Source organism: Paramisgurnus dabryanus, chromosome 22 (assembly GCF_030506205.2).
Source record: "Paramisgurnus dabryanus chromosome 22, PD_genome_1.1, whole genome shotgun sequence".
Taxonomy (NCBI): Eukaryota; Metazoa; Chordata; class Actinopteri; order Cypriniformes; family Cobitidae; genus Paramisgurnus; species Paramisgurnus dabryanus.
Window position 1 is genome coordinate 3849452 of NC_133358.1, and position 25768 is coordinate 3875219.

At 40.6% G+C, this 25768-nt stretch overlaps 1 protein-coding gene across 15 annotated transcripts in view; it reads right to left on the minus strand.

The window, feature by feature from the left end:
* The window catches only part of kmt2ca (lysine (K)-specific methyltransferase 2Ca), a 297061-nt gene that overhangs the window by 194876 nt on the left and 76417 nt on the right, over positions 1-25768 (minus strand). For all 15 annotated transcript variants that reach the window (XM_065294625.2, XM_065294622.2, XM_065294623.2 and 12 more), the window contains 6 exons: positions 24803-24954; positions 24608-24717; positions 18944-19106; positions 18624-18795; positions 12800-12914; positions 10766-10941 (listed from right to left, as the gene is read on the minus strand). In XM_065294625.2, the coding sequence (XP_065150697.2) occupies positions 10766-10941; positions 12800-12914; positions 18624-18795; positions 18944-19106; positions 24608-24717; positions 24803-24954 (888 nt within the window). The remainder of the gene's footprint in view (positions 1-10765; positions 10942-12799; positions 12915-18623; positions 18796-18943; positions 19107-24607; positions 24718-24802; positions 24955-25768) is intronic.

Here is a 25768-nt window from a genome sequence, read left to right on the forward strand (position 1 = left end):
CCAGCCGGCCGTGTAACAAATGTCAAAATGAAAAACCTCTAAGACTATGCCCGAGGTAAAGCCAATCCACACATGGAGTAGGTTTAACCACGAGTGAGCATCATTTGTTAAGGGAGGTGATAACTTCAACGATCCATAGATAACCTGTGTTGACAGGTGCGCTAGTGAGTGATCTGTGAAGCAGACGAACAGCTGATCGTCTGATGTATGTCAGACGTATCTGTCATTCAGGACCTTGGACAGTTCCAGAGTGCTGCGCCTCGGGCACCGTCCGCATCTGAGAAAGGCTTGTGAATTGAATAGAACGGCCGGCCGTAAAAGCGTGGTTCGCTGTTATCTCCGCCGTCCCCATCTGAAAAATGACAGGCTTGTGAATTAAATTGAATGGTTGGCTGTAAAAGCGTGCTTCGCTGTTATCGCCCGCAACATAGATATTAGCGTAGGGGGAGAGAGCCGCCATGCAATTCGCGAGGGTTTAGACTTTTCGCAGTCACCAGACAGGGATAGATCAGACTTTGCATAAGGACGCCTCGCGAAAGGGGTCCTAGCTGCTCGTGTCATTGTGTCATAAGGCATGTAGGTCGTGTCCCACGGATGCAGTCTCCACACGCCCGTCGTAACGGGGGAATATTTCCGCATCGTGGTGGTTAAAGCACAAGATGCGTATCACTCTGATTGAACATAGCTTATAAAAGCGATACAATGAGTTTATAAATGACTCATCAGCTTGTACAGGGGGCGAGATCTCAGCCTGGCTCGGTGAATAATGAAACCACCACAGTTTGCTCGACCGCATTATCACAGATAACACGGTCAAGAGTGCTGCAGTGCTAAAATCACCCCCTTAAATGTAATGTACAGTACGAGGTGATTGATATGAGACAAATGGGCATTCCACGCGCCGAAAGCTGATTTCCGTCGCAAGGTGTGTCCAACCCACAGCAGATGCTGGGCGAGCTCGTAACGATAGCACTTCATGCAGCCATGTGTAACTCAAAGCATAAGCGTCCCGGCCGTCAGCTCGGGCGGGACCTTTGCTTAGTCAAACTAAAGTGGTCTTATGAACAAAATGCCACGATATTCAGACTCGTTAGGGGGGTACGTGAGCCCGCCTTAAACAAGATGCCACGCGTCTGACTGTGGGCATGCTCTGGTGTTAAGCTCGCTTTTCCATCTGGCCGAAAAACCCCATAAACCGCTTGTAAGCCTTTGAGTGGCCATTTAGAGAGGGCGCGATTCAAAACGCTTTGAGCCATGAAAAGGTCTGAGGCTGCTGTCTCTCTAGGAAGAGAAAATAACAGCCGTAAGACCGTGCTCGCTTGCACTGTCAGTATCGTAGCGGAAAATCTGAGGTGGGCTGCGAGAGCGAATTTCAGCGAGAAAGCGTCTGAATTATTGTTTAGAATCCAGCCCAGTGTCCCATGAATGGATCGCCAAAATGGGGTTTGACGGCAAGCGTCGATACAATTATGGATGGCGGGCCGTGTGTGCGTATATTGACTGCTTGTCGGTAAGACAAAAAAGTGTTTAGAGACACCGTACAGCCGTGGGGTGTCAATACACAGTATAGTAAGCACGGAAATTGCTCTTAGAGAGGAATTCAATACCGTTCGCCATTACAGTGAGGTCGCATAACCGACAGTATTACATGTGTATGTTTCTGGATAAACGGAGCACACAAAAAACATTTCAGGGCAGTCCAGCCGAGGCGCGACTTAACCCTTCCTCTTCCAGAAAGTCTGTTCTCTGTCGAGTAAGACCAGAGCTCGGCCGTTTAGGTGCACGAGCCTGTGTAGTGACGGTGACCAGAGAGGCTCACAGAGCAGTGGTTTGTCTAGGTGGTTTGATGTCAGATTGAACCCATCATGCAGAGAGGAAGTCTGCCGTGAGGCCCGCGGTATTGCAGTTTATTAAAAGGGCAGAAAAACCAGGGTATATAAGAAATGTACCAATATTCAGCACACTGACAGGACTGAATAAAGGGAGGTGTTCGGGCCTAAGCATAATATCAAACAAATTCGTTCTATTCCGTCTAAGCCAGAGAGAAATGACAGGGCAGACAAACATTGTGAGCTCTACCGGAGTGAGACAGACCCAGGCCGGTTAGGCTCTTATAATAAGTGTTCTTAGTGCTCCAATAGCGGTGTGTTTGCCCTATCGAGCAGACAAATGAGATTGTGCCGCTCCAGGAGGGGAGGGGCGTGAAGCTCTGTTATCGTTGAACACTAGACAGCTGCACTAGAGGCAAGGAGCCATAAGACCGCGTGCTAACTCTAATAAGCCGCCAAAGAGACCTCGCCGCTGAGGGGGGAGGAGCGAGGGACTGTGTTAGTGGCTGTGTTATGACCCGCCCATGTTTGCTTGTCCTATGCATCTATCTTAGTTCCACGGCTCCGCCGCTTGTTCATCTCAACGAGAGAGGAACAGCAGAGGGAAGCATGTAACACAGATAGAACAGCCATGCATAGTATGAGCGGTCTCCACCTGGCGATGCACTCGGAGGGAATTCATAGGAGCGTGCCAGCTCACTGAGGCACTGAAAGAGATCTTGCCGCTGAGTGTGTGAGGAGCAAGGGACTCTGTGAGTGTAAAGCATTGAAGTGGAAGATTTTTTATAAGATAAAGGGGGGCTAGTGAATGACATAAGTAACAAATGATGAACAAGTGGAAAAACTCAGTAAACGGTAGAGTTTCACTGAGAACAAAATAATTTCTTCTATTTGACTAGATGTGCTTCAACTGATAGGTTTCTTAGTCATTGATAAATTGAAGGTTTATTTTCTAAGTGACGCTGGAACTATGATGAAATCTTTGGATCAGGGGTGGAGATGGGTTGACTGTGTTTTTCAGTATCTTACTATAAATATGTGCTCAACCTTGTAAACGGGGCTCTTAGGTTTTTAAACTTCTAGCACCACGGGGGTGAGAGCCTATTCTGCAGAATATATTAAATTCAGACAAAGAAAATTCTGTCGACAGTGTGTCTGTGTGATCCTTGACTTTCACTCTTAGTGAGTATTATTTGATGCGGCTAAAATTCCACGACAATAATGGCGACGAGGATGGGATTCCAAAGCTGAAGACTCCAGAAGGTTTGGGAGAGACTGACTGATTACCCCTGAGACAAGAGGTCTCGGGCTCCGTACCCCAGGCCTAAGGGAAGGGAGAGTCTCAACCATTTCTGAAGTCAAAGCTGACGGAATCTGGAAAAGAACCGTTGTGGTGGCATCTGAATAGATAATACGGTAAGCGTTTTTCATTCGTGACCATGGGTCAGGGTAATTCGAAAAAGAGTAAAAGTCAATGGATCTGGAAAATGGTGTGTATACTCGAGTGATCAAATCAAAGGGCATGGGGGCGTTGGAAAGCGTAAAATCTGGGAGAAAAGGTATGATTTTCCTCCTAAAGGAACACTGAGTGTAAAAGCACTCACTTTATTAAGGGAAAAAATAATTGCGGATGGCAGAGAAATGAGAGCATAGAGTAAGATAAAGACCAAGGACGAACTGACTCAGACTAAGTCAGAGCTAAACATTAAGCATAATGTTTTCCTACATCAGATTCATTACATGATGAACCTAACTTTCTGTTTTTTTTCCTCCTCCATATGCACCTGCACGTACCCCACCTGGGGTACATTTCTCTTATACAAAGGTACCTCTTCTAGACTGTGATCTCCAACCCCCTCCAAGAAGACTCCCACAACCACCCGCACAAGAAGCATTACCAAGAATACCAACTGCACCCCCGCCACCGCCAGCACAAGAACTATCACCTGGGCTAAACCCACCAATCCTCCTCGACAGCATCTTGGAAGAGAAAGAGGAGGAAGTCCAGATAAAAACATCAACACAGGAGAGGTAACATCCTGGGAATCCTACCTAAAGCAAGTTTCCTCAGGGAACTTCAACCTGAAATTTCAACAAAGGTGAAGCAAACCTGCATCGGATGGGAATCAGGAAAGCTGAGTGAGGTCATTACACATTCTCTACATGCTGAAAGAAGCAGAGAAAGGCAAATCAACAACTATCTTCAGCTTTTGTCAAGATGGGGCAAATAGGGCCAACAACGACATAATCAGCACAGTTTCCCTTCACAAGGACAACGTTTCCAGGAGAACTGGCAACAAAAAGAACGAGAGATAAAGAGGGAAAGCAGTGGCAAGAAAATCAGAGAGAGAAGATTTGCTGGTATTGCGGACAGAAAGAACACTTGAAAAACCAATGTTTTCATTTCCTGAATTCTCAAGAGCAACCAGAATCCCAGGCGGACGCGGGAAACTTTGCGGGGTGTAAAGAAAAAGGGGACTGAAGCCAGGAAGGGGAAGGAGAGAATCGGACAGAAGGGGGTAAGTCCAATCTTGTTTTTTCTGCGGTTCAAATGCCATATTATCTGCTTGCTAATTCAGTTTTTCTGATGTGTGTGAAAGGGAAAGAAACGCTCTATGCAATGAAGAACTTGCTTTGCTTGATGTTGAACGAGAGGCATACTCTAAACTGCCTCTCAAAGAAATAATGGTTGAGGGACAGGCATTTTTGTTTATGGTAGACTCTGGTGCAACCAACTCTGTCATACGCAAAAATGAAATCCCATTTGTCACCTTGAGTGGGCAGTTTAACTCATCTATGAGTGCTTCAGGCATATAGTGAGGGAAGAATTTACTGCTCCACTCTGTTGTATGCATGACGGTAATGAGTTTATGCATATGTTCCTGGTATCTGACGCGTGTCCGGTAAACCTCATGGGGAGGGATTTGATGTGTAAAATGAATGCTAGCATCTTATGTAACAACCAAGGCCTGAATATTTCTTGTTGGGATCCCAGAATGTTGTCTATGTGTGTGTCTCTGTTATATGTGTATGAATGGGCCTTTCTGAATGAAGAGTTGCATGCTGAAGGGAAGATAAGATTGCCACAAGCCAGCGAGGTCATTCCAGCTGAAAACATGCATTGCAAATGTTGTTGACATAACAGAAAGAGAGTTGCAAGAGAGATGGTTTTCCGTAAAGACAGAGGGTTTTTGACTGTAACCCATATATGCTGGAATGACTCATGGTGTGTGGCACTCGTTCAGTTGACAGGAAAGCAGGAACAAATTTTTGATGTTGACAATTCAATACCCCACATCTCCATTGCAAAAAATACTAGTCAGCCGTTAGAAAAAGCAGGTGAATTTGCAAAGGCCTGCAGCGAGGCTGTTGATTGGGAACCATTGGCAGATAGCATACAGTTCTCAGAGCAGTTATCAGCACACAGAAGAGATTATGCTGCTTTTTCATGGCTGAGAGAGAGAGAGTTGTAATACAGAAAGCTGTTTCTGCAGATTTCAACTCACAAAACAGTTTGTCAGTACACATGACCTGTGCTAGTAATGATTTAACGCAAAAAGTTCCTGACAATGTTTACCTGATTACCTGTGGGCTAAAGACAAGTATGATGTGGGTTTGATTAAAGGGTGTGAACCAGTAACTATCACCCCAAAGAGTGATTATAGACCATGTAAACCCCAATATCCTCTGAAAAGGGAGGCGCTTGAGGGAATAAGGCCAGTGTTTCAGGCCTTATTGAAAAAAGGGATAATTATTCCCTGCCCACACTCACCTGTGAGAACACCCATTTTTCCTGTACAAATGGTCAGGGATGCAGGTCAGCCCACAGAGTGGAGGTTTGTTCAAGATCTCCAAGCAGGAAATGCTGCAGTACAAGCAAGGGCACCTCACGTTCCAAACCCTTACACAATTCTCTCACAGATACCAGCTGACGGCCAGTGGTTTTCTGTAGTGGATATCTCAAGTGCGTTCTTCAGAGTTCCTGTCCATTCTAATAGCCAGTTTTGGTTTGATTTTACATTTAAGGGGTACAGCGAGAGCCGCACTATTTACAAACTCTGCATTGCATTGTTCATTACAGAAACTTGTGTTGGATGATGATGTTGCTTTATTGCAGTACGTGGATGACCTCTTGGTGCCAGCACCGACTCAGCAATCGTGCACAGACAACACCATACGGCTGCTTACTCATCTAGCTAAGGAAGGTCATAAGGTAAACCCTAATAAAGTCCAGTGCTCAGTCCAGAAAGTAACCTTTCTAGGATATGAAATTACACCAATGGGGAAGCCTCTCTCTCCAAAGAGAACAGAGGCAATAGCTAATATACCAAGGCCCATTACAAAGAAACAAGTCATTTTTGGGTATGACATCATATTGCAGGACTTTTATTGCTAACTATTCTGAAATGCAACAACCATTGCATGACATGATTTATGAGAAACCTTTGGCACCATCAGAGAAGGTAGAATGGACAGAGAAGGCTGAAAGGGCATTTGTGGAATTAAAACAGACATTACAGCAGGCACCGACTTTAGGGTTGCCAGACCCAAAAAAGCCTTTTATTCAAACTGTGGATGAAAGAAATGGCTGTATGACATCTGTTTTGTTACAAGAACATGGTGACAAGTTGAGACCAGTTGCATATTTTTCAGGACGCCTTGATGCGGTGGCCAGGGGCCTACCAGGATGTCTCAGGGCAGTGGCAGCTGCAGAGAAAGCTGTGCAAGCGAGCAGTGAGTTTGTGGGGTACGCACAGCTGCGTCTGTTGGTCCCTCATTCTGTGTCTCACATACTGCTCGAACAGCGCACATCTCACTTGTCTGCAGCAAGATGGCTGCGTTATTTCTGTGCATTGTTACAGATGTCTAATGTCACAGTTGAAAGATGTACAGTGCTAAACCCGGCGACATTGTTACCTACACCTGATGAAGGTACACCACATTGTTGTTTGTCTGCCCTACGGGAAGTATGTACACCAAGGCCTGACCTTGCTGACACACCCATACCTAAATGCACCCTCACACATTATGAGGATGGCTCCTCTTCCAGAGATGACAGAGGCATAAATAGGATGGGGTGGGAAGTTGTGTCTGACTTTGAAGTAGTGAAATCCGGATGCTTACCACCTCACAAATCTGCAAAGGTGGCTGAATTGCATGCACTAACACAAGCTTGTCAACTTTCTACTAATCAATCTATAACCATTCACATTGACTGCTGATTTTACTGACAGTTTCTCTCCTATAACAAATTCTACTCCTTTCTCAAATAGCTGTGTGCAAATGCAAAGCACACACCAAGGAACAGGACGTGATCTCCAGAGGAAATGCATCTCATGACTACTAACAAAAACTTTTCTCTTACACAGATTCCCCAGGAAAATGAAGCTGAAACAGCACATGAATCATTAATAAGCATGCAAACACTTTCTCTTCCAACAGAAATAGCTCTATGGAAATCGTGTGGAGCAACCAAAACTCCTGAAGGGATTTGGATGGGTCCAAATCAAAAACCTTGCTTACCTAAACACTTTTAGGTTGGACCACGGTGACAGGCGATCCTCTTCAAAATGAAAATGCTGCAGTATTGTATTTCTATGTCCTCTGTATTTCAAAATATCTCCAAAGCAGGTTAAAGCAGCCCTACCCCGTCCAGTAGAAGAACCATTACACAACATCAAACCAGGGGATTACGTGGTGGTAAAGAACCTCAGGAGGAAATCCTGGAAAGCCAGATGGTGGGATGGGCCCTATCAGGTTCTGCTAACAACTCATACCACCGTAAAGATCGCAGAGCGTGCCACGTGGGTGCACGCTGCCCATTGCCAAAGGGTTGGTGCTGGAATCCAAGGGGTGATCCAAAGGGAGGACGACTAACCGACTGCGTGGTGTGGTGGTACCATACCCGAATCTACAGAGGGAATTAATCATCAAGGGCACACGACCCCAACTATAACTGTGCTCAACCTCTTCACCACAAATCCAAAGGAATCGTCAAGGGCACACGACCCCAACTATAACTGTGCTCAACCTCTTCACCACAAAACCAAAGGAATCGTCAAGGGCACACGACCCCAACTATAACTGTGCTCAACCTCCTCACCACAAATCCAAAGTAATCATCAAGGGCGCACGACCCCAACTCTAACTGTGCTCAACATCTTCAGTACAATTCAAAAGACAATATGCAACGATGAGGGTCATGAAGTTATGAATAAATCATAAAAAGGGAGGAGTGTAGTGGAAGATTTTTTATTTTTATTTTTAATGATAGTTTATGAACTTATAATTGTTAAATGGAAAATCCTGTTCTTCTGCTCTAGTGAAAGATTTCTGTTCTTTCCATCTGTTCAGTAGTAAAATGTCCAAAGACTAGAACATTATGCAAAGTCCTACCAGATAAGATAAAGGGGGGCTAGTGAATGACATAAGTAACAAATGATGAACAAGTGGAAAAACTCAGTAAACGGTAGAGTTTCACTGAGAACAAAATAATTTCTTCTATTTGACTAGATGTGCTTCAACTGATAGGTTTCTTAGTCATTGATAAATTGAAGGTTTATTTTCTAAGTGACGCTGGAACTATGATGAAATCTTTGGATCATGGGTGGAGATGGGTTGACTGTGTTTTTCAGTATCTTACTAGAAATATGTGCTCAACCTTGTAAACGGGGCTCTTAGGTTTTTAAACTTCTAGCACCACGGGGGTGAGAGCCTATTCTGCAGAATATATTAAATTCAGACAAAGAAAATTCTGTCTACAGTGTGTCTGTGTGATCCTTGACTTTCACTCTTAGTGAGTATTATTTGATGCGGCTAAAATTCCACGACAGCATGAACGGTTGCGTTGTGACAGAACACAGGGGGGATCAGCCCGTGTGCGCATGTCTATGCTTCTATCTTAATCTCACAGCTCGCCGTTTGCTCGTCTCAGCGAGAGGGGAACAGCAGGGGGAGCACGTAACATAGATATAACAACCATGCATATGAGAGCGGTCTCGGCGTGGGAGGTCCCAGACCGGCGACACGCTTGGAGGAAATTCATAGGGGCAGAGAGGCTCACCCGAGCCGCTGTGCTGGACGCTATTACAACAGCGCCTGCTCTTTTAGCTTATAGCTTTATATAAAAAATATTTAAGCGAAGGCTATCTTCGGTTCTCAGCCAGAAAGCGGCAGGAGAAGACGCTAGGCCAGGATTCCGCTGCAGGGCTTGTGTCGACGGCGAGTTAGGCTTCTTCTTATTCGGAGCAGCGAGAGGTTCGCGCTGAAGGAGAATGCGAATGAGTTCATGGCGCTCTTTTTCGGACTATTATAAGCCATAGTCCCTCCCTTTTCGCGGGCTCGAACGCCATAGGTCTGTAAATTTTACAGAAGTTAACCAATAGGCTTCAATCACGGAGTAAACAGGAGTTTCCCCCATAGCGTCAGCAACTGACGCAATGCGAAGTGAACCGTATGGAAAGGGAACTTCTGATATTGTTCTTGTTGACAATTCTGTTATTCAGGTTATTTGGCAAAAGAAGCAATTAGAGCAACAAAAGAGCAGCAATACATGAGTGCACTAGAAGTAGTCTCAAGGTTAGTTAGTAAGTGGTGCCATCTTCCACGGTTAAGAATTTAGGCGTAATGTTTGACAGCAATCTATCTTTCGATAGTCATATCTCCAACGTCTGCCGCACAGCATTTTTCCATCTTAGAAATATCTCAAAAATACGCCATATGCTGTCTGCATCAGATGCAGAAAAGCTTATCCATGCTTTTATGACCTCTAGATTAGACTATTGTAACTCGTTACTCGGGGGATGCCATGCAAATCAGGTAAACAAGCTACAGCTGGTTCAAAACGCCGCCGCAAGAGTGCTTACTCGATCTAAAAAGTATGACCACATTAGTCCAATTCTGGCATCTTTACACTGGCTACCAGTTAAATATCGCATACAATTTAAAATATTACTAATCACCTACAAAGCCTTAAATGGCCTAGCGCCCTCGTATATAAAAGAACTACTATCAGAATACAATCCACCACGTAAACTGCGATCACAAAATTCGGGTTACTTAATTATCCCTAGAATATCAAAAGTGTCTAAAGGTGGTAGATCCTTTTCCTACTTAGCCCCTAAGCTCTGGAATGATTTACCAAATAATGTTCGAGTATCAGACACAGTCGATCAATTTAAATCTAAACTTAAGACATTCTTCTTTAACAAAGCATTCACATAGAATGTCCAGTAAATGTACTTTTCCCGCAGTAGTTATTTTGTCTAGAACAAAGCACTCACATACCTCATACGGGTAATTTACTCTTGCCGCAATAGTTAGCCTGTCTGGAACCGAGCTGAATTAAACCACTATAATGTATGACACTTGCATTACATGCGAACGGCCCCTACGCTAATAGAATTCTGTTTTTGTCTCCCTGTCTCGTCCTCGACTCTGAGGACAATGAGACAAACAGACCCAGTTCCTGTTGCTGTGAAGGTCATCGCACCACTAATCAACTGGCTGTCCTTCAACGTGACGCCCAACCGATGCGCGACCAACGGCCACCGGCTGAACCAGTTTAATCCGCTTACACGCTTCCTATCCCTACCGTGTCTATATATTATAAATATAAATATTAATCTCTCCCTAGGGTTTTTTGTCCTTCTAGGATTTTTTCCCATTGGGTTTTCTCCTAGGGGTTTTTTTAGTCCCAGGGAGAGTCAGCCAACTTTGGCTTAACTTAGCACTTTACTGTATACGTTACATTATTAATATGCTCGCTTACACGGTTTTTTATCCTTAGCCGCTATATTCTACTTCTTATACTATGTATTGATTTTCAATGTTCTCCTCTACATCTACTCATGTAAAGCTGCTTTGCAACAATTAACAATTGTGAAAGTAAGGGTTTTTTACAAACGATTTATCTTGTTATTTCATGCTCTCCTTACCTCTTGCAAGTACAGCAATTGTGTTTGTCTGTAGGGTCATCAGTATTATGACTCTTCCCACAGATAAGGCAGAGCATCACTGAATCCTGCTGTTGCTGACATCCCTCACATATTAGACCATTAGACGACCACTGACCATTGAGCCTCACGCCACACTGAACACATGTTCGGCAATTCTGCAAAACACAGCCCTAAGTTCACTACAACATCTTCAAATGTATGGTAATATGCAAAAAGTCATAACTACTTTTCAAAACAAGTTGACACTTATATATATGGTTACACTTTATTTTGATAGTCCACTTTAGACATTCTACTAACTATAAATAACTTTGCAACTACATGTCAACTAACTTTCAATAATTTGCAACTATACGTCAACTAACTGTCATTAGTGTATTAGTAGACTGTAAGGGTTGGGGTTAGGGAAGAGGTTTGGGTTAGTGGAATAAGTTGACATGCACCTGCAAAGATACTTATAGACAGTTGAATGTCTGTTGAGATTTCATCACAATAAAGTGTTAGTAGATATTAAGCAGACATTCTACTAATTCTCTAAAGATTGGTAGTTGATAAGTAGTTGCAAAGTTACTTATAGTTAGTAAAATGTCTAAAGTGGACTATCGAAATAAAGTGTTACCATATATATTAATACTCACACACACACACACACACACACACACACACACACACACACACACACACACACACACACACACACACAGCATTCTGGTTTCCATGTTTTGTGGGGACATTCCATAGATGTAATGTATTTTATACCGTACAAACTGTATATTCTATTTCCCTTACCTAACCCCAACCATCACAGAAACCCTTCTCCTACTTCACATTTTCAAAAAAACATAATTTTGTTTGATTTATAAGCTTGTTTCCTCATGGGGACCTCAAAAGGTCCCCACAAGGTCACAAAAATACTGGTATTCCTATCTGTGTGTGGACAATCGGTCCCCACAACGTGATAATTACCAGGTACCAGGCAACAATTGCTGATGGTTGATGGTGCCCTTTGTTTTGCCTCAAAATTGGCACACAAGAAATGTTTTTAGTAAGGCATGTTTGCTAAAACTACTTATATTTCCTACTTTAAATAAGACCTAGCCACACGGCCGAAATGAGATAAAGACGTGATCAGTCATGTCTGGAGGACAGCCAACACGTGTCCGTGAGAACTGTAAGTGGACTTATGTTTTGGGTTTATTTAAGCCTGTTATTGTATTAGTCTATAATTCTTGCAAACTTTAAGTAAATTAGCTGATGATTTTGTTGTTTGAGCAACCTGCTAGCTAGGTTGCACGTGCCTGTTGATTCAATATAATTGTTAAGTGCTCTTGCTCACGTTATTCATTTACATTATTTACATGCTACAGTAGTTACACTCCTTTAAGATAATGTAATTAATAGTGGGAAATAATATGTTTTAAAAAATTTTGCACCATCTATCATCGTTCGCCAGATGTTCTTCAACATCTGCTTTAGTTTGTGTTTATTAACCCTTTAGTTTAACTTCATCACACAGCTAATCCAGTTAGAAGTATCTGTTAAAACAATTAATTCATTAATAATCTAGCACGTGTTCATTTTCTGTCATAGTTTCTTCAAAATTAAGTTTTATTTGAGTGTTTTAAAGAAAAATATTTAAATTTTCATCATTATGCGTAACCCCTGCCCCTTTTGATTGCCACACCCCCGGTCCCGCCCACCCAACACTACCACCTTAACTAACACATTTTCTGCGGGAAACCCTGCTAATCCCTGTCTGGGAAACCACCCAAAAAGCTGCGCCATATTGCTCTTTTAAAAAGTGACCAAAGAAGGCAATGCAGCACGCCTTGCATTTCCAAGCGTTTAAAACGCTTTTGCTGTAATCGGCTCTTAAGTGGGCAGTTTTAATAACCGCAACCCAAAAAGGTGGTTACATCAATTCATTTAATTCATCAGGATGACTAATTTAAGATAGATTATTTTATATGAAACAGAATACAGATTTATGACTATACACAGAGACAAGCTTACCTGGCACCTCCAGCCGTTGGTGGGTATTGCGTCCATAACAGGCTGAATACAGAAGGTATGAAAGCCTTTATCACACATATCACACACCAACATTTTGCTGTCATCCCCTGGGTTCCTACAAACCAGAGAAAAGACAAGTAAAGCATATTAAGGATACTGTTCATTTGGGTTCTTTAAAAAAACAATATGACATAAATGGCAACAGAATTGTTTCTTTAGTTTAACTTATAGTTTGGCATTTCTGGGTAGTTTCTTTTGGCTATCAGCAGTAACACTAGCTTCTTTAAGGAAAAGAAAAAATAAACTTTTGGTAAATTAATTCCATTAATTTTATTCATCAAATGCAGTGTTTTTTTTTTTGCTGACCATAAAAATGTGTTGATCCAGTAATGAGTTTCTTGTTTATTGGCAGTCAGAGTGGAGTACAGAAATGCATGACAAAGAATCATTGGGACATATCTGAAGGGATTTACCTCTCCCTCATTTGTAAGTGGCAATACAAACCTTGGCTAATTAAATTAACTGTTACAAATGATAAACTATTATAGCCTTTCCTTCTTAGCCTAACCTCATATTCTAAGCTAACCCAAGCAAACAAATGGCCCATTACAATATCCACGATATTAATAACATTTTCACCATTGCTTTTCTGAGATCAAATGTGTCTTGAGTGCTAAATCAAAAAGGGGAGAGCGAGATTTATAGAGCTGAGAGAAAGAGATTTATTCATTTTCAGGCTCTTATATTTAGCCAATGCAAATCCACATTAAATGAGAACGTCGTCTTATATTTACAACTCCACTGAGTCTTTATCAACCAACTACACAGAGACTGAGGCTGATGCATGTTCTCACTTTCCAAACCATACAGCTTTACTCCAAAAGAACAGAAAAGTTTGATTAAAACAGTCAATCCTGTCTCTATTATTTGCAGATGTGTGCACCATGGAAAGCATCAAAATTACTATATATACACAATCAGGGTTTAAATTGGGCCGGGGCTAAGTCCCGGCACATAGGCTGAAGGTCTCGCTCTGCTCTTGCCAGTGTACCCACTGCGCTTGTGCGTGTGCACGTCGCGAAGGGAATAATGCGTTTCCATTCATTAAGGGCATACTCACCTCAGAGAGAGAGCTAAGAATGGTGCCCACGTTGAGAAAACTTAATAGAAGACTAGAAACGTGTAAAGGATTAAAGTATGTATGCCACTCATCTAATTACATTATGTTAACTGGATAACAATGGATATAACTATTGTATAGTTTAAGAAATAAACTAAATAAACAGTATTAAACATGTTACCCCTCGAAGTACCCCTCCCAGCAGAGCCCCCCACATAACAAATCCCAATTGAACCCCTGTACACAATATACTTGCTCATTGCACAAACCTCTTACCCTCACTATTTGTGTTACAAAAAACACCCTTAAAATCTGTCTCGAAGGTAACATTGCATAAAAATACATACAGACAAATGGCCACAGGTATAACATATATTTTAGTGACTGGGGGGAAGCATGGGCTAGATCAGGCCAGTCATAATACCGCTCAAACCTGTGCAACAATGTAAACAGTCCGTGTTACAACTAACCAGCATTCATTTTTGCCCCACACACCCCTACACAAATTTAAAAAGGGGAATATGAATAATGAGTATGAAATTTAAAATCTAATCAATTCCTTAATCATTATTCTTATTCCCCATTTTGAATGTGTGCATAAAAACAATAACATCAGAAAAAAATTACATTCTTAATAGATGTTTTCATCTTTATCTCACCAGCAGTTTGAATTTGTGCAAACTCTGCACTAGCTGACCACTAAATTGGGGCATGTGGGGCAGACTTCAAAGAATTAAAACATTACATTGAAAATATATTTATATATATGATATATATTTTCCTGATGTCACGTCCGTTGCAATTTTTTATTTTATTTTATGAAAATGCATTTATTTAAATGTAGCCTAAAAACGAATATTCCAGAGGTTGCCATGTATTTCTTCACAGCATAGATACCATAACACTAAATTGCTAAAATATTCCAACTGTGCAACTGCTAAACAGTCATTCTTCAGCTTTATTCTTCTCCATTTAAAGTTTGACAAAACATCAGTTGAAACTGAAGTACAATAAAGTTTCAATAATCCAATATTTCTTCAGCTGTTTATGCAATTTGCAAAAATGTTAATATTATAGTTAAACACAAAGTAAGACATTTTAGTTATCTTCAGGTTAACAATTGACACGCTGTGGACAACACCAACATGGGGAGCCGGCGATTTCCAGTAACACGACAGTGACTTTTGCCGACCAAGCTAAGAACAGTTCAGCTACAATATCTCACGAAAGCGAGTACATTCCTCGCATTTCTGCAACTATTTTAGTGTATCTTTTATAAGAGACAATACTATAGACCTTTTGCATGTTTGTTCAGAGGTTAAATATTTCATAATTTTAAAATAAAACATTTTCAAAGTTGTATTTCTTCCTTATATTTATAGATTACGTGTTTGTTCAAAAACTATTTTAAAATGATTATGTTTACATACAAATAAATATGCATAGGCCTGTTTATATTTTAGTAGCTTTATTATATTTATAAGTATGTAAACATAATAATTTTAGAACAAAGACAAAGGAAACAGACTTCTACAGAAACTTTCTCTAATTATTTTTTATTCTAATTATTACTAGAATCCTGGATGATTTCATCACTCCAGTCTGTCCGTTTGAGGGCTTGCAACCATACGCTTCCAACGCTTTTCTTGCTCATTTCACAGTTTATCTGCCATCACATTGTGCGCGTAGCTCATCTAACTGTGACGTCTAGTTGCAAAAAGTCTATAGAAATGAAATTTGGATGTAGAGTAGTACATGTGCTCCTTGTATAGCAGTATAGAATTAGTGTCCTCTGAAAAGAACTTAAAAGTAAGTAAACCCTAAGTGAGTTGTTCTATTCATCATCTTCATGTTTGTATAGACCCTTTTACAGCCCACGTCACTGTGACGTCACCGCTCTAGCTGGAGGCAAAAAATAAGTAGGAACTCATAGCCGGCGCGCTAAAAGTTTGAGTTTTTGACTTTAAAATGTCATCTTGTTGTGTTTTTGGCTGCCAGATTAGAAGGAACAGCACTTTTGGTTCAAAAATTAAGTTTTACCGGATCCCGGCAGACATTTCTTCACAGAAATCAAGAAGACAATTGTGGTTGAATGCAATACGGTGTACAGACTAGACGGAGACGATAATAAATACTACTCGTGTTTGCAGTGCACACTTCATATCAGGTAAAATAATCTATGCATATGTACTGTTGTGTTGGTTTTATCTAGTACAAATCAGCAAGTTTCTGTTTTATAGGTGAAAAGTCGCCAACCGCGCTATTGTTTAGCTTAAATGTTAAACAAAAATACAGCGATAGATGTGTATGCCATCGTTTGAATAGTCTCTTAAAATAATCCACATTGCTAATCATAGTTAGCCCAGTGATAAATTACATAAGACAGTAAGCCTAGACAAAATTACCCAAATCCACCTGAAAGTAATTCATATGTTGTCTATGAAATATCTAAAACCTGGTTAAAATCGCAAGAGTTAATTTACAAAAATACCTGTCACGGTCCCGCAGAATCAGTGACTGTACATATTCGGACAGATCCGAAACTTCTTCTGCATCCATGTTTAATAAATCCCTCCTAAAACGTGCTAGTTTAAGCTTGTCAACATAGCCTCTGCGGCTCTTTCTGCCTCCAGCTAAGCCCCGCCCACACAAATACGTCACAATGTTTACCAACTGTAAAAGGGTCTATACAAATTTGCATATCTTGTATTAGAGCAGTTCAACTTTGGTGCTTTGAGTACAATTCTCTCATACTGCCTACTGGATAAACATGGCACTTCAAGGCAAAGAACTCTCTAAGGATTTGAGTATTAGAATTGCTGCTCTTCACAAAGATGGCCTAGGCTATGAGAAAATGAGTAGGACATGCCAGGGTCAATCAAATAAGTTAAGTCCTTGTGCTGTGCGTCAGGTGCGAAAGCTGGCTTCAAAAAGAAATTCATGAGTGCTACCAACATTGCTTTAAAGGTTGCAGAAGCGGAAGGTCAGATTGTCAGTGCTGAGACAATACGCTGCACACTGCAACAATTGGGTTTGCATTGCAGTCCAATAAGGTATTTGGAGCAGTGGCCCTCAGTCCCACCCAATTCTTTTTAAGTTTGTGCTACAGTAGCAATTAAATTTTACCTATTGTTCATAACTGATAAGCAAAAACAGAAATTCTAAGAGTTGGTAAGTCTGATAAAAGACAGACAAATTCATTCAAATAAAATATTTTTATATAGCCTATTTAAAAAATACAAATGTATCCATATTAAAATAAAATGTGTCCCCAAACAAGACAACTGAACAGCGCTGCTCAATGTACATACTATACACATACAAGCAAAACTTGCCGCGTGTGTGTGAGACATCTGAGTAGCGCAAGAGCAATTTGAAATTAGACTCCGCTGTATGATTTCTCAAACCATTCTGGCGGTATAATTCAGTTCTTTTAGAGCTGCTATTGCTAATATTAGCTGTATCTGGTGTGCTGTAGGAGGACTCGCGGCTGGGAGATTTAAACATTCCTTCAGATTACCACCATGTTGAAGCAAATGTTTCATAATTAGAGGTATTGCCTCCCTTATATGAAATATCCTTGCCACATGTATTGCATTTGGCAATATAACCGTCATTTTTCACAAAGTTTAAACAAACTTTTGAACGTTTGCTGCGGTCAGTCATAGTGCCGAGTGTAATGTACTGCACATGTGCATTATGATGAAAGGTTTGTCGAGGTCCTGGCAGATAGATACAACTGTAAAACGCTCACTGCTGTTCATGAATGTGAGAATTACTGAAAGAGTCCCGAATCGATAAACAGAATCGAAATGCACACGTCATATCGATTCCCCGTATGTTGTTCTTTTTTGGAACTAGTTCTAAGTCCTGACTACATGCCAAGTGTTTCTTTTTTCCATTGGTTCTTGTACCTTGTTCCCGTGTTCTTGACCTGTGCCTGGATATTTCCTCTGCTATTGATGTTGCCTGGATTTTGACCTGTGCCTGTACTATGGATTTCTCGAATAAGCTGCATTTGAATCTAACCTTGCTACTTGCCACTTCACAGTTTTATTGTAAACGCTTGGCATGGACACTTGAGACTGCAAGCTCATCAATAGTAATGACTGAAGCTCAGTTTCATAACAAAAGTATAAAGCGCTGTTATGAATTTAAAATATTAGATAAAAAATATAGAATTATGTTTCTAGAGCAGTGCTTCCCAATCCTGGTCCTCGAGAACCCCCTCCCAAAATGTTTAGATGTCTTCTTATTTAAAACACCTCATTCAACTCATCAGCCCATTCCAGAATGGTTAACATGTCTTCCTAATGAACTGATGAGTTAAATCAGGTGTGGCAAATAAGGAGACATCTAAAACATTCTGGAGGGGGTACTAGGGGACCAGGATTGGGAAAGACTGTCCTAGAGCATTTATTTATAAAACAGCACTCAGATATCAAATCTGAACCTTTTGATCCTTGTAACGATATATAGTATGACAAGTGTTCCATCCCAGGAACACACATACTAATACAATAAATACCTTGAACACATGTTAAGTTACTTTAGATAAAAACACCTGCAGAAAGCAAAAAAATCCAATAAGTGCTGCACTCTAACTAGTAGCTGAAAGTGTTGTTTTATCCATGGGACATTTTTGCTTAATTACATAGATTAATACTAATTAGTTATTAATGACCAGGGATGCTGTATACTCACTTGCACGCAAGGCAAACTTTACATTCGGGGCACTGCCAGCCTGCTCTCTTGAGCGGCGTTACTGCGATGTCCAGACACACCCCATGATAATGCTGACCACATGTGCAGCAGAAGAGCTGGTCCAGCAGGTCTCCAGGGCTGTTGCAAACCAGACAGCGCACCGCTTCATTCGCTGAAGAGACAGAGAGAAATTATGGGTAAAACAGGGTGTATCTGAATCTAAACACCGGATCTCAAATTAACAGAAGTGGGTCTTTAAAAGTTATATACCAAAGTATACTGTACAAACATCTAGAGAATGTGTGTAAAAATAAACTCACATCGTACAAGGGCTTGTTGGATGTGGTCTGGGCACAGGACAGTGTATCTTTGCATGTCCTGGAAGGTTCCGGCAGCAGCCGCGCATGGGTAATGATACGAGCACCTACAGCTTTCCTCACAACACTTCATAGAGGCTCCAAGGCGTCTACAGTATGCACAACACTACCAAAACAGATACACAAAATCATGTTTTTTATTAAGAAAATATAAATATTTAGGTTAGAATTTAAAATGTATTCACACATTACAAAAATTTACAAATGTATAGGTTTAAATTATTTAAAATGTGTGATAATCCAGGACACTTAAAAGATGTTGGGCCATATCTTGCACCCAGCGCAATTGACTTTGTCAGTGACGCATGTATCATTCGTATTTTGCAACGGCGCACAGCGGGTTTTTCCCTCCACAGACGCACGTCGACAAACTAGGGAATGAACTTGCGCTCCCTGGGCGTTTCAGCGCAAAAAAAGAGGCGTGTTCCGGCGCAAACCATCCCTGATGCTATTTTGCAGTTTCAAAAAACAATTGCGCCACTGACCAGAAAAAAAAAGTTTAAAGTCAGTGGCGCGTTGCGCGTTGTTCATTATGCTATTTTAAGGGCGCATGCTTGACCATAATGTATAGCGTGCACAACGCGCATACACTTTGCGTTTCAGATCGTTAAAATAGGGCCCTTAGAGTGAAAATCATTTGCACCTTTTGCCTGCTATTGCGTAGTCTGAAAAATCAAGCCCCTAATAGCAAGGTCATTTAACGTTATGTTTCACACACAAGGTCTACTGCTCATTACATTGTTTTCTTTTCTTTTAAGCTTGTATTTTTCAGCATTCAGGGTCAAGGCAAATGCCATTAAAATAATGCCAGGAATGACGACTGGCCAGACATTTTAATCACAGACATAAAAGCACATACACTTTGAATAATAGAGGACACCAGGGTCTAAAAAAGAGCATTACACTAAAAATGTTAGGGATGCACCGATAGGATTTTTTGGGGGCCAATACCGATTTAAACAGACAACTTCTGGCCGATACCGATACCGATATTAAACACTTGTATACAATACTATACAGTTGGTCTATTAGCTAGTTTATTTCTGCACCAAATTATTTTTACTGAACATGGATTGGATCTAATAAACATTCAACTGACCAACATAATAAGAGAGGCACAAATTACGCCAAAACAAATATAACAAGACAGCATGACAACCTTCAAAGGTGGTTTTTGCTATTCAGCATTTATTTTATTAAGAACATTAACAAATTTTTTACATATAATGGTTTTTTTATGCAGTTAATTAATAAACAATCGGTATCGGCCTTTCTCGTGCTATTGCCGATATGCCGATGGTTTCAAATTCATATAAAAAAAAATCGGCTGATAAATATCGGCGGCCGATACATCGGTGCATCACTAAAAAATGTTTCTAGTCAGCAGTCTCTTATGCTTGAAAAACCCTTGGCCTTAGGCCCGAATGCAACACTTTGCAAATACCTTTTAACACTGAGCTTTAAGCAATTATCCCCCAGGCGGCGAGTCCTCTGGGGCTGACAGCAGTCTCTACCCACAGTGTTTTTTCCAAAGCGCTTTGAAGGCCAGCCATATAGAGTTCTTACCCCAAACCGTCCACTCTCACCACCTCATCACTATCTCCCATGTCTGCTTCCCAATAAAGCATTAAACTGAATAAACCCCTCTTCTCAGACATCTCCTTCAAGGGCTGAAAAATCTACAGCTGATATGTTATTGCTGCCAAGAATCCAAGGACACCATTTTGAAGTACAGCATTTCCTTTTTAAAATCCTATGTGCAAAGAGGCACAATGGCTGAATTCCAAATGGAGCAGGCCAGTGATGAAAGATGCAATAAAACACTATATAAGTGTTGTACTTTGGATGGAGTCAGATGATTTGTGTCTCAGAGCAAGGAAGGAGATGAAGCTGCAACTTCATTTGTGGTATGTCATGTTGTTTATACATAGAAATTAAGTTTGATCTTCAGTCTGCAATTTGTTTCATGGCGATGCCCAAATGTACAAATAAAGATGCTTAAGAGTTCTTTCAGTCACAGGTTCTTAAAATAACCATTTCTTTTTTAGAGTGGGCTCACACTACAGGATTTTTTTTTAATCCTGGCCAATTATGAAATCTGGCTACAGCACAGACATAAGGAGAATCTTGACAGAATCAGACTATTACACTAGCAGCTTTCTACACACAACTATTGTGATTAAAACAAAGGCGATTTCTCCTCAGCTCGTTTTTGAGGTTTTCACAAACGCATTATTCACATAGCCGTGTTGTTTCCACACTTCCACAAGCAGTTTCTCTCCGGTGTCTTTCGGATCAAACACAGGGTTTATACAGAAATCCTTAAGTTAAATTTACTACTTTTTACTACCTTTTTTACTACCTTCAGAATATTTTTTAAAACCATCACGACACTGAATTGCAAGTGTTAATCAGCGACCTTTCTATTATTTACAGATTTATTTATAGATTTTGACATATATAACATACAAAAAAAGAATTAAAGTGAAAAAATTCTTCTGACTGAAATATTTTTCAGGCCAAGTCATATTCCTTTACCTAACACTTTATGTAGGCGAGACCAATAGCATTTTAAGGGGAGATTTTTTTTGCCATAAATTCCACATTGAAGTCTCATGTGGCATATAGGTAGCTGTAGTTTGCAGGGCATTTCAGATTAAGGCGAAACAGCTAAATAACTCACTATATAAAAAGAAAACATGAATATCACCACCTTTAATGATTGTTTTATTAATTATTTATTAATTGTAAATGTATTTATTTTAGCATTTACTAATAATTTTTTAATCAAAGTTGAAACTGTTAACATTAGTGAATGCACCATGAACCACCGTCAATTACTGTAATGACATAAACAAGAATTCATGAATGCTTATATACTCTATATTTTTCATTGTTTGTTTGTTATATAATGCATTTACTAATGTGAACAAATACAACTTTTTAATATCATATTATTCAGTAAACATAAACAAATAATCCAGGGTCTGTTCTGTTCACACAACAGTTTACAGTCACAGCTCTAATACAGTAACGTTATGTATGAATATAAACCCTGAACGAGTAACTCGAGTCAAACTCGTGTAGAATTCGCACAGGATGTCTGTAACCAAAGTGACAGTTGTTAATTGAATGACTGTACATTTCTCAACAAAATATTATGTTACAATAGAGGCAGCGCTGATCTGCTAGTTTATGCGCAATGTTTCTGCTGTTTACTTTCTCCTAAGACCTAAATGGTCGTGTTTATATGAGGATATTTGCAAAGACGGGATTTTTGAGGCATATGTGTTATTTAAGGCCAATAAAGCGGCAAAAATACGTACAACACATGCTCAATGAGAATCGAATGCGCGGCTTGCATGCTCTTCTGACACAGAAACTGCGGACGCACTGTTGTTTGTGTTTGAATGGCTTAAAATCACCTGTTTTTAAACTGCTGTGCTTAAATATATGTACAAATGTTACGTTTTTGTGACCACACGCAAATGCAACTGCAAGAACCGACAGGTGGATGACATCAAAGTCCCGCGAGAGCATTTCGGAAGCAGTCTCCTCTTATGATTCCTCGTCAATCGCTCTTACGGGATTTGGATGTCGTCTGCCTCTTGGTTCTTGTGGATCCACATGAAGTTTACCCATGAGTTAAACAAACCCGTTGTACCAGCCACTGGCTATATCAGCATAGCATGTAAAAGCGTGCCGCGGATTATCAGTAACGTGAGAAATCATTTACCCCCAAAATACAGGACCCCTTACGTTAGTCATACTGTGCAAAGACACGCAATTACCTGTTTGGTTTTCTTATCCCACGAACTGAAAGGCTTGCCAATCTTCATTATTTCGCTAAGCCAAGTCAATCGTCTTTTACACCTTTATCGATCTTCAAAACATCGGAGCCTTCCTGCATTATAAGTTTGACCATGCTAGCTGAAAAAGTTTTACCTCAGCTTAACGTGATACAGTCAGAAAACCCGGAGTGGATCCGTTCCGTAGTGATTACAGAACGCTTACAGCGGAGAGAGGAACGTGATTTGGCTGCACTCCAGGCTTTGATCACATCCCAGAGACGAAAGATCTTTGATTATTTGCCCAGATATGCAGGTGATTTGAACTAATTTCCAGGCATCATAACATTACAAAAGGCAATCGAAAATTTACTACCTCGTCAGATGACGCTTACTACTTTTTACTACTTTTTACTGGCCTTAATTTGGCATAATTTAATTTACTACCTTTTACTACTTTTTACAACCCCGCGGAAACCCTGAAACAGCAGCTTGTTTCGCGGTTGCTAATTCAAAAGGTCGGTCATTCACCTTTCTTTCTCATTGGCTATTGTGAAAGTATTGATGTAAACATCCCGATTAAAAATCCTAAATATCAAACATGTTTCATATGATCGGGCGGCCCTGATTTGCTTGTGAGCACACTGGGATCCGTATGATTTGATCTGTAAACTTAACACATTACAGGATAATCTGTGCTGGAAATGTGACACTCCTTACCATATTTGAAAGATTCGGTCACAATGCAATGCTAACAGGAGTTAACTTACAGGCTGAGTCCGAAGCGGGAGGAATTATAATAATGTCGATCTTGTCTACATCACCAAACCCAGGAAGTAAACTGTTGCCTACAATCCGTCTGTTAGTTGTAGTCCAAAAAAAGAGATTTACGCTGAAGAGGATAACTCAAGTCATCGTTTACTTTGGGGTATGTACCCTTTCCATATCGTTAAATGTGCAATTTGTAGAATCTCAACTCAATCAACTTGTCATGTAAAAGATCATATTTCACGTTCAGTTGTCCACACTCACCCAATATCAATGCTGTGACAAAAAAGCTGCACCAAGTGTTTCAAACAAATAAAGAAGGTAAAGGCAGAGATCCTCAGAAAAAAAGTTATGTATGCTGTAAAATTACCCATAATCATAGACAACATGGACCATAATCAAACCTCCATTACACTGAAAACACTTCCAGAAATTATTTGGATTTGACAGATACTAACTGTACTCAACAACATAGGAACAGCAAATTTGGATAGATGCTGTCTGTTTTTTTTCTCAATAATCATTTCGCAGGTGAAGTAAACAGGCTGATATAGAAATTAATTACTCGTAATGTGCTTTCCCAGCCCGGGTTCGGCACACCCCTGCGTCTGTCACATTGCATTGCGTTAATTAGTGGAGTTTCACAGGAGAGACGATTGTGGCAGCTCTGACTTGCTCTGCCCCTAATTAAAAAAATATTTTAAGACCAGGGGACCGACACAACCTCTCCAGTCTCTTCCACTGCCAATAATAACCCCATTCATGATTAACTCTAAATACTTAATCAACAATGAGCGCATCTGTAATTTCCTTGTAGAAACTGCCCTCAGAGAACATTATATCACAACATTAAATTCACAGCAAAATATTTAGTACATATAAGCCGATTTAACCCCACCAATGGAGGAGTCAAGTTTAGGGGGTCAGAGCTGATTTTTCAGCTTGGAAGTATCTTTTCTTGGAAACATGTGGAATAGGACCAAAGGGAACAAACAGATATACCAGGAAGACTGTAAAATTCATTAATACACACCTCCTCTTATGCACTTACCTCTGTGCTCCCTGAGTCGATTGCTTTATCCACATACAGCAGCGAATGTCCCTCCCCACGGCACACACCTTCTGACCAAGCTGCACAGCGCAGATGAGCGCAGCACTGGCCTGCAGTCGCAACAGAAACATAAATACCATCAGAAACTGACAAGACAATAAACATAACCACAGTGGCAAAGTCTTAGGAACTCACCAGTGGGGTCAAATAAAGATTCAACATTAATGCCATCAGGAAGGCCGATTTGACCCAGTTCATCCCAAAACTTTCGGTTGGGCTCCTCAGCAGTGGGGTCTGTACTACCAGGAGCCGAGGTTGAGTGTAGGCCGCTGTCTGGAGAGCTGATCCTGAGGAAACGCATGGGAAATATTAGATTTCATCATATGAACAAACCACAAAAGTATATCTCAAGCTGACAGTTATCCTGCATCTCTAATTATAAACATTTGGCAAATTACTTCTAGACACCAGCATCCTAATCATGTTTCTAGAAGTGCCACGACAACATCCATTAAAGTCCTGTCTGAAATGACAACGTATGGGGTTATCGCATTTGGCTCCAGCACAAGGACTGGCTGTTTAGAAAGAGATAGAAAAAATGTGTGAAAGAGATAGAAAAAAAGAGAGAGGGCGAGCCGGAAAGGGGGTGGGGGCTGGAATCACTTCTTGGATGTGGCGCTGATAGAGCGCAAGCCACAGAAACTCAGAGAAGCGGAAAAAGGGAATTAACATTTAAAAAGGGAGCCGGTTTGAAGAAAGCCAGCCAGAAGTGGGATGCAACGGGGATGGGATGAAAGACTACTGTATGTGATCCTTCCTCTGTCCAGAACATCTGCATAAATATAAATAAACCATTTGGTGTGCAACTTCCTCTTAAGGAACGCACTCAACAAAGGTGGAAGAGTAAAACTTATATATATATATATATATATATATATATATATATATATATATATATATATATATATATATATATATATATATAGTCACGGTCTTGTGACTGTTTTTAGTATTATAAGTTATGTTTTGTGTTAATATTATTCTGTTTATCTTGCGTATATTCATCATCAATCGGCTGCAAACAGGGTAGGTTGAAGGGCCATGACCTTAAACTGACCCACTCCTTGCAGGGCTAGTAACCCGCTTGGTTTTATCAAACTA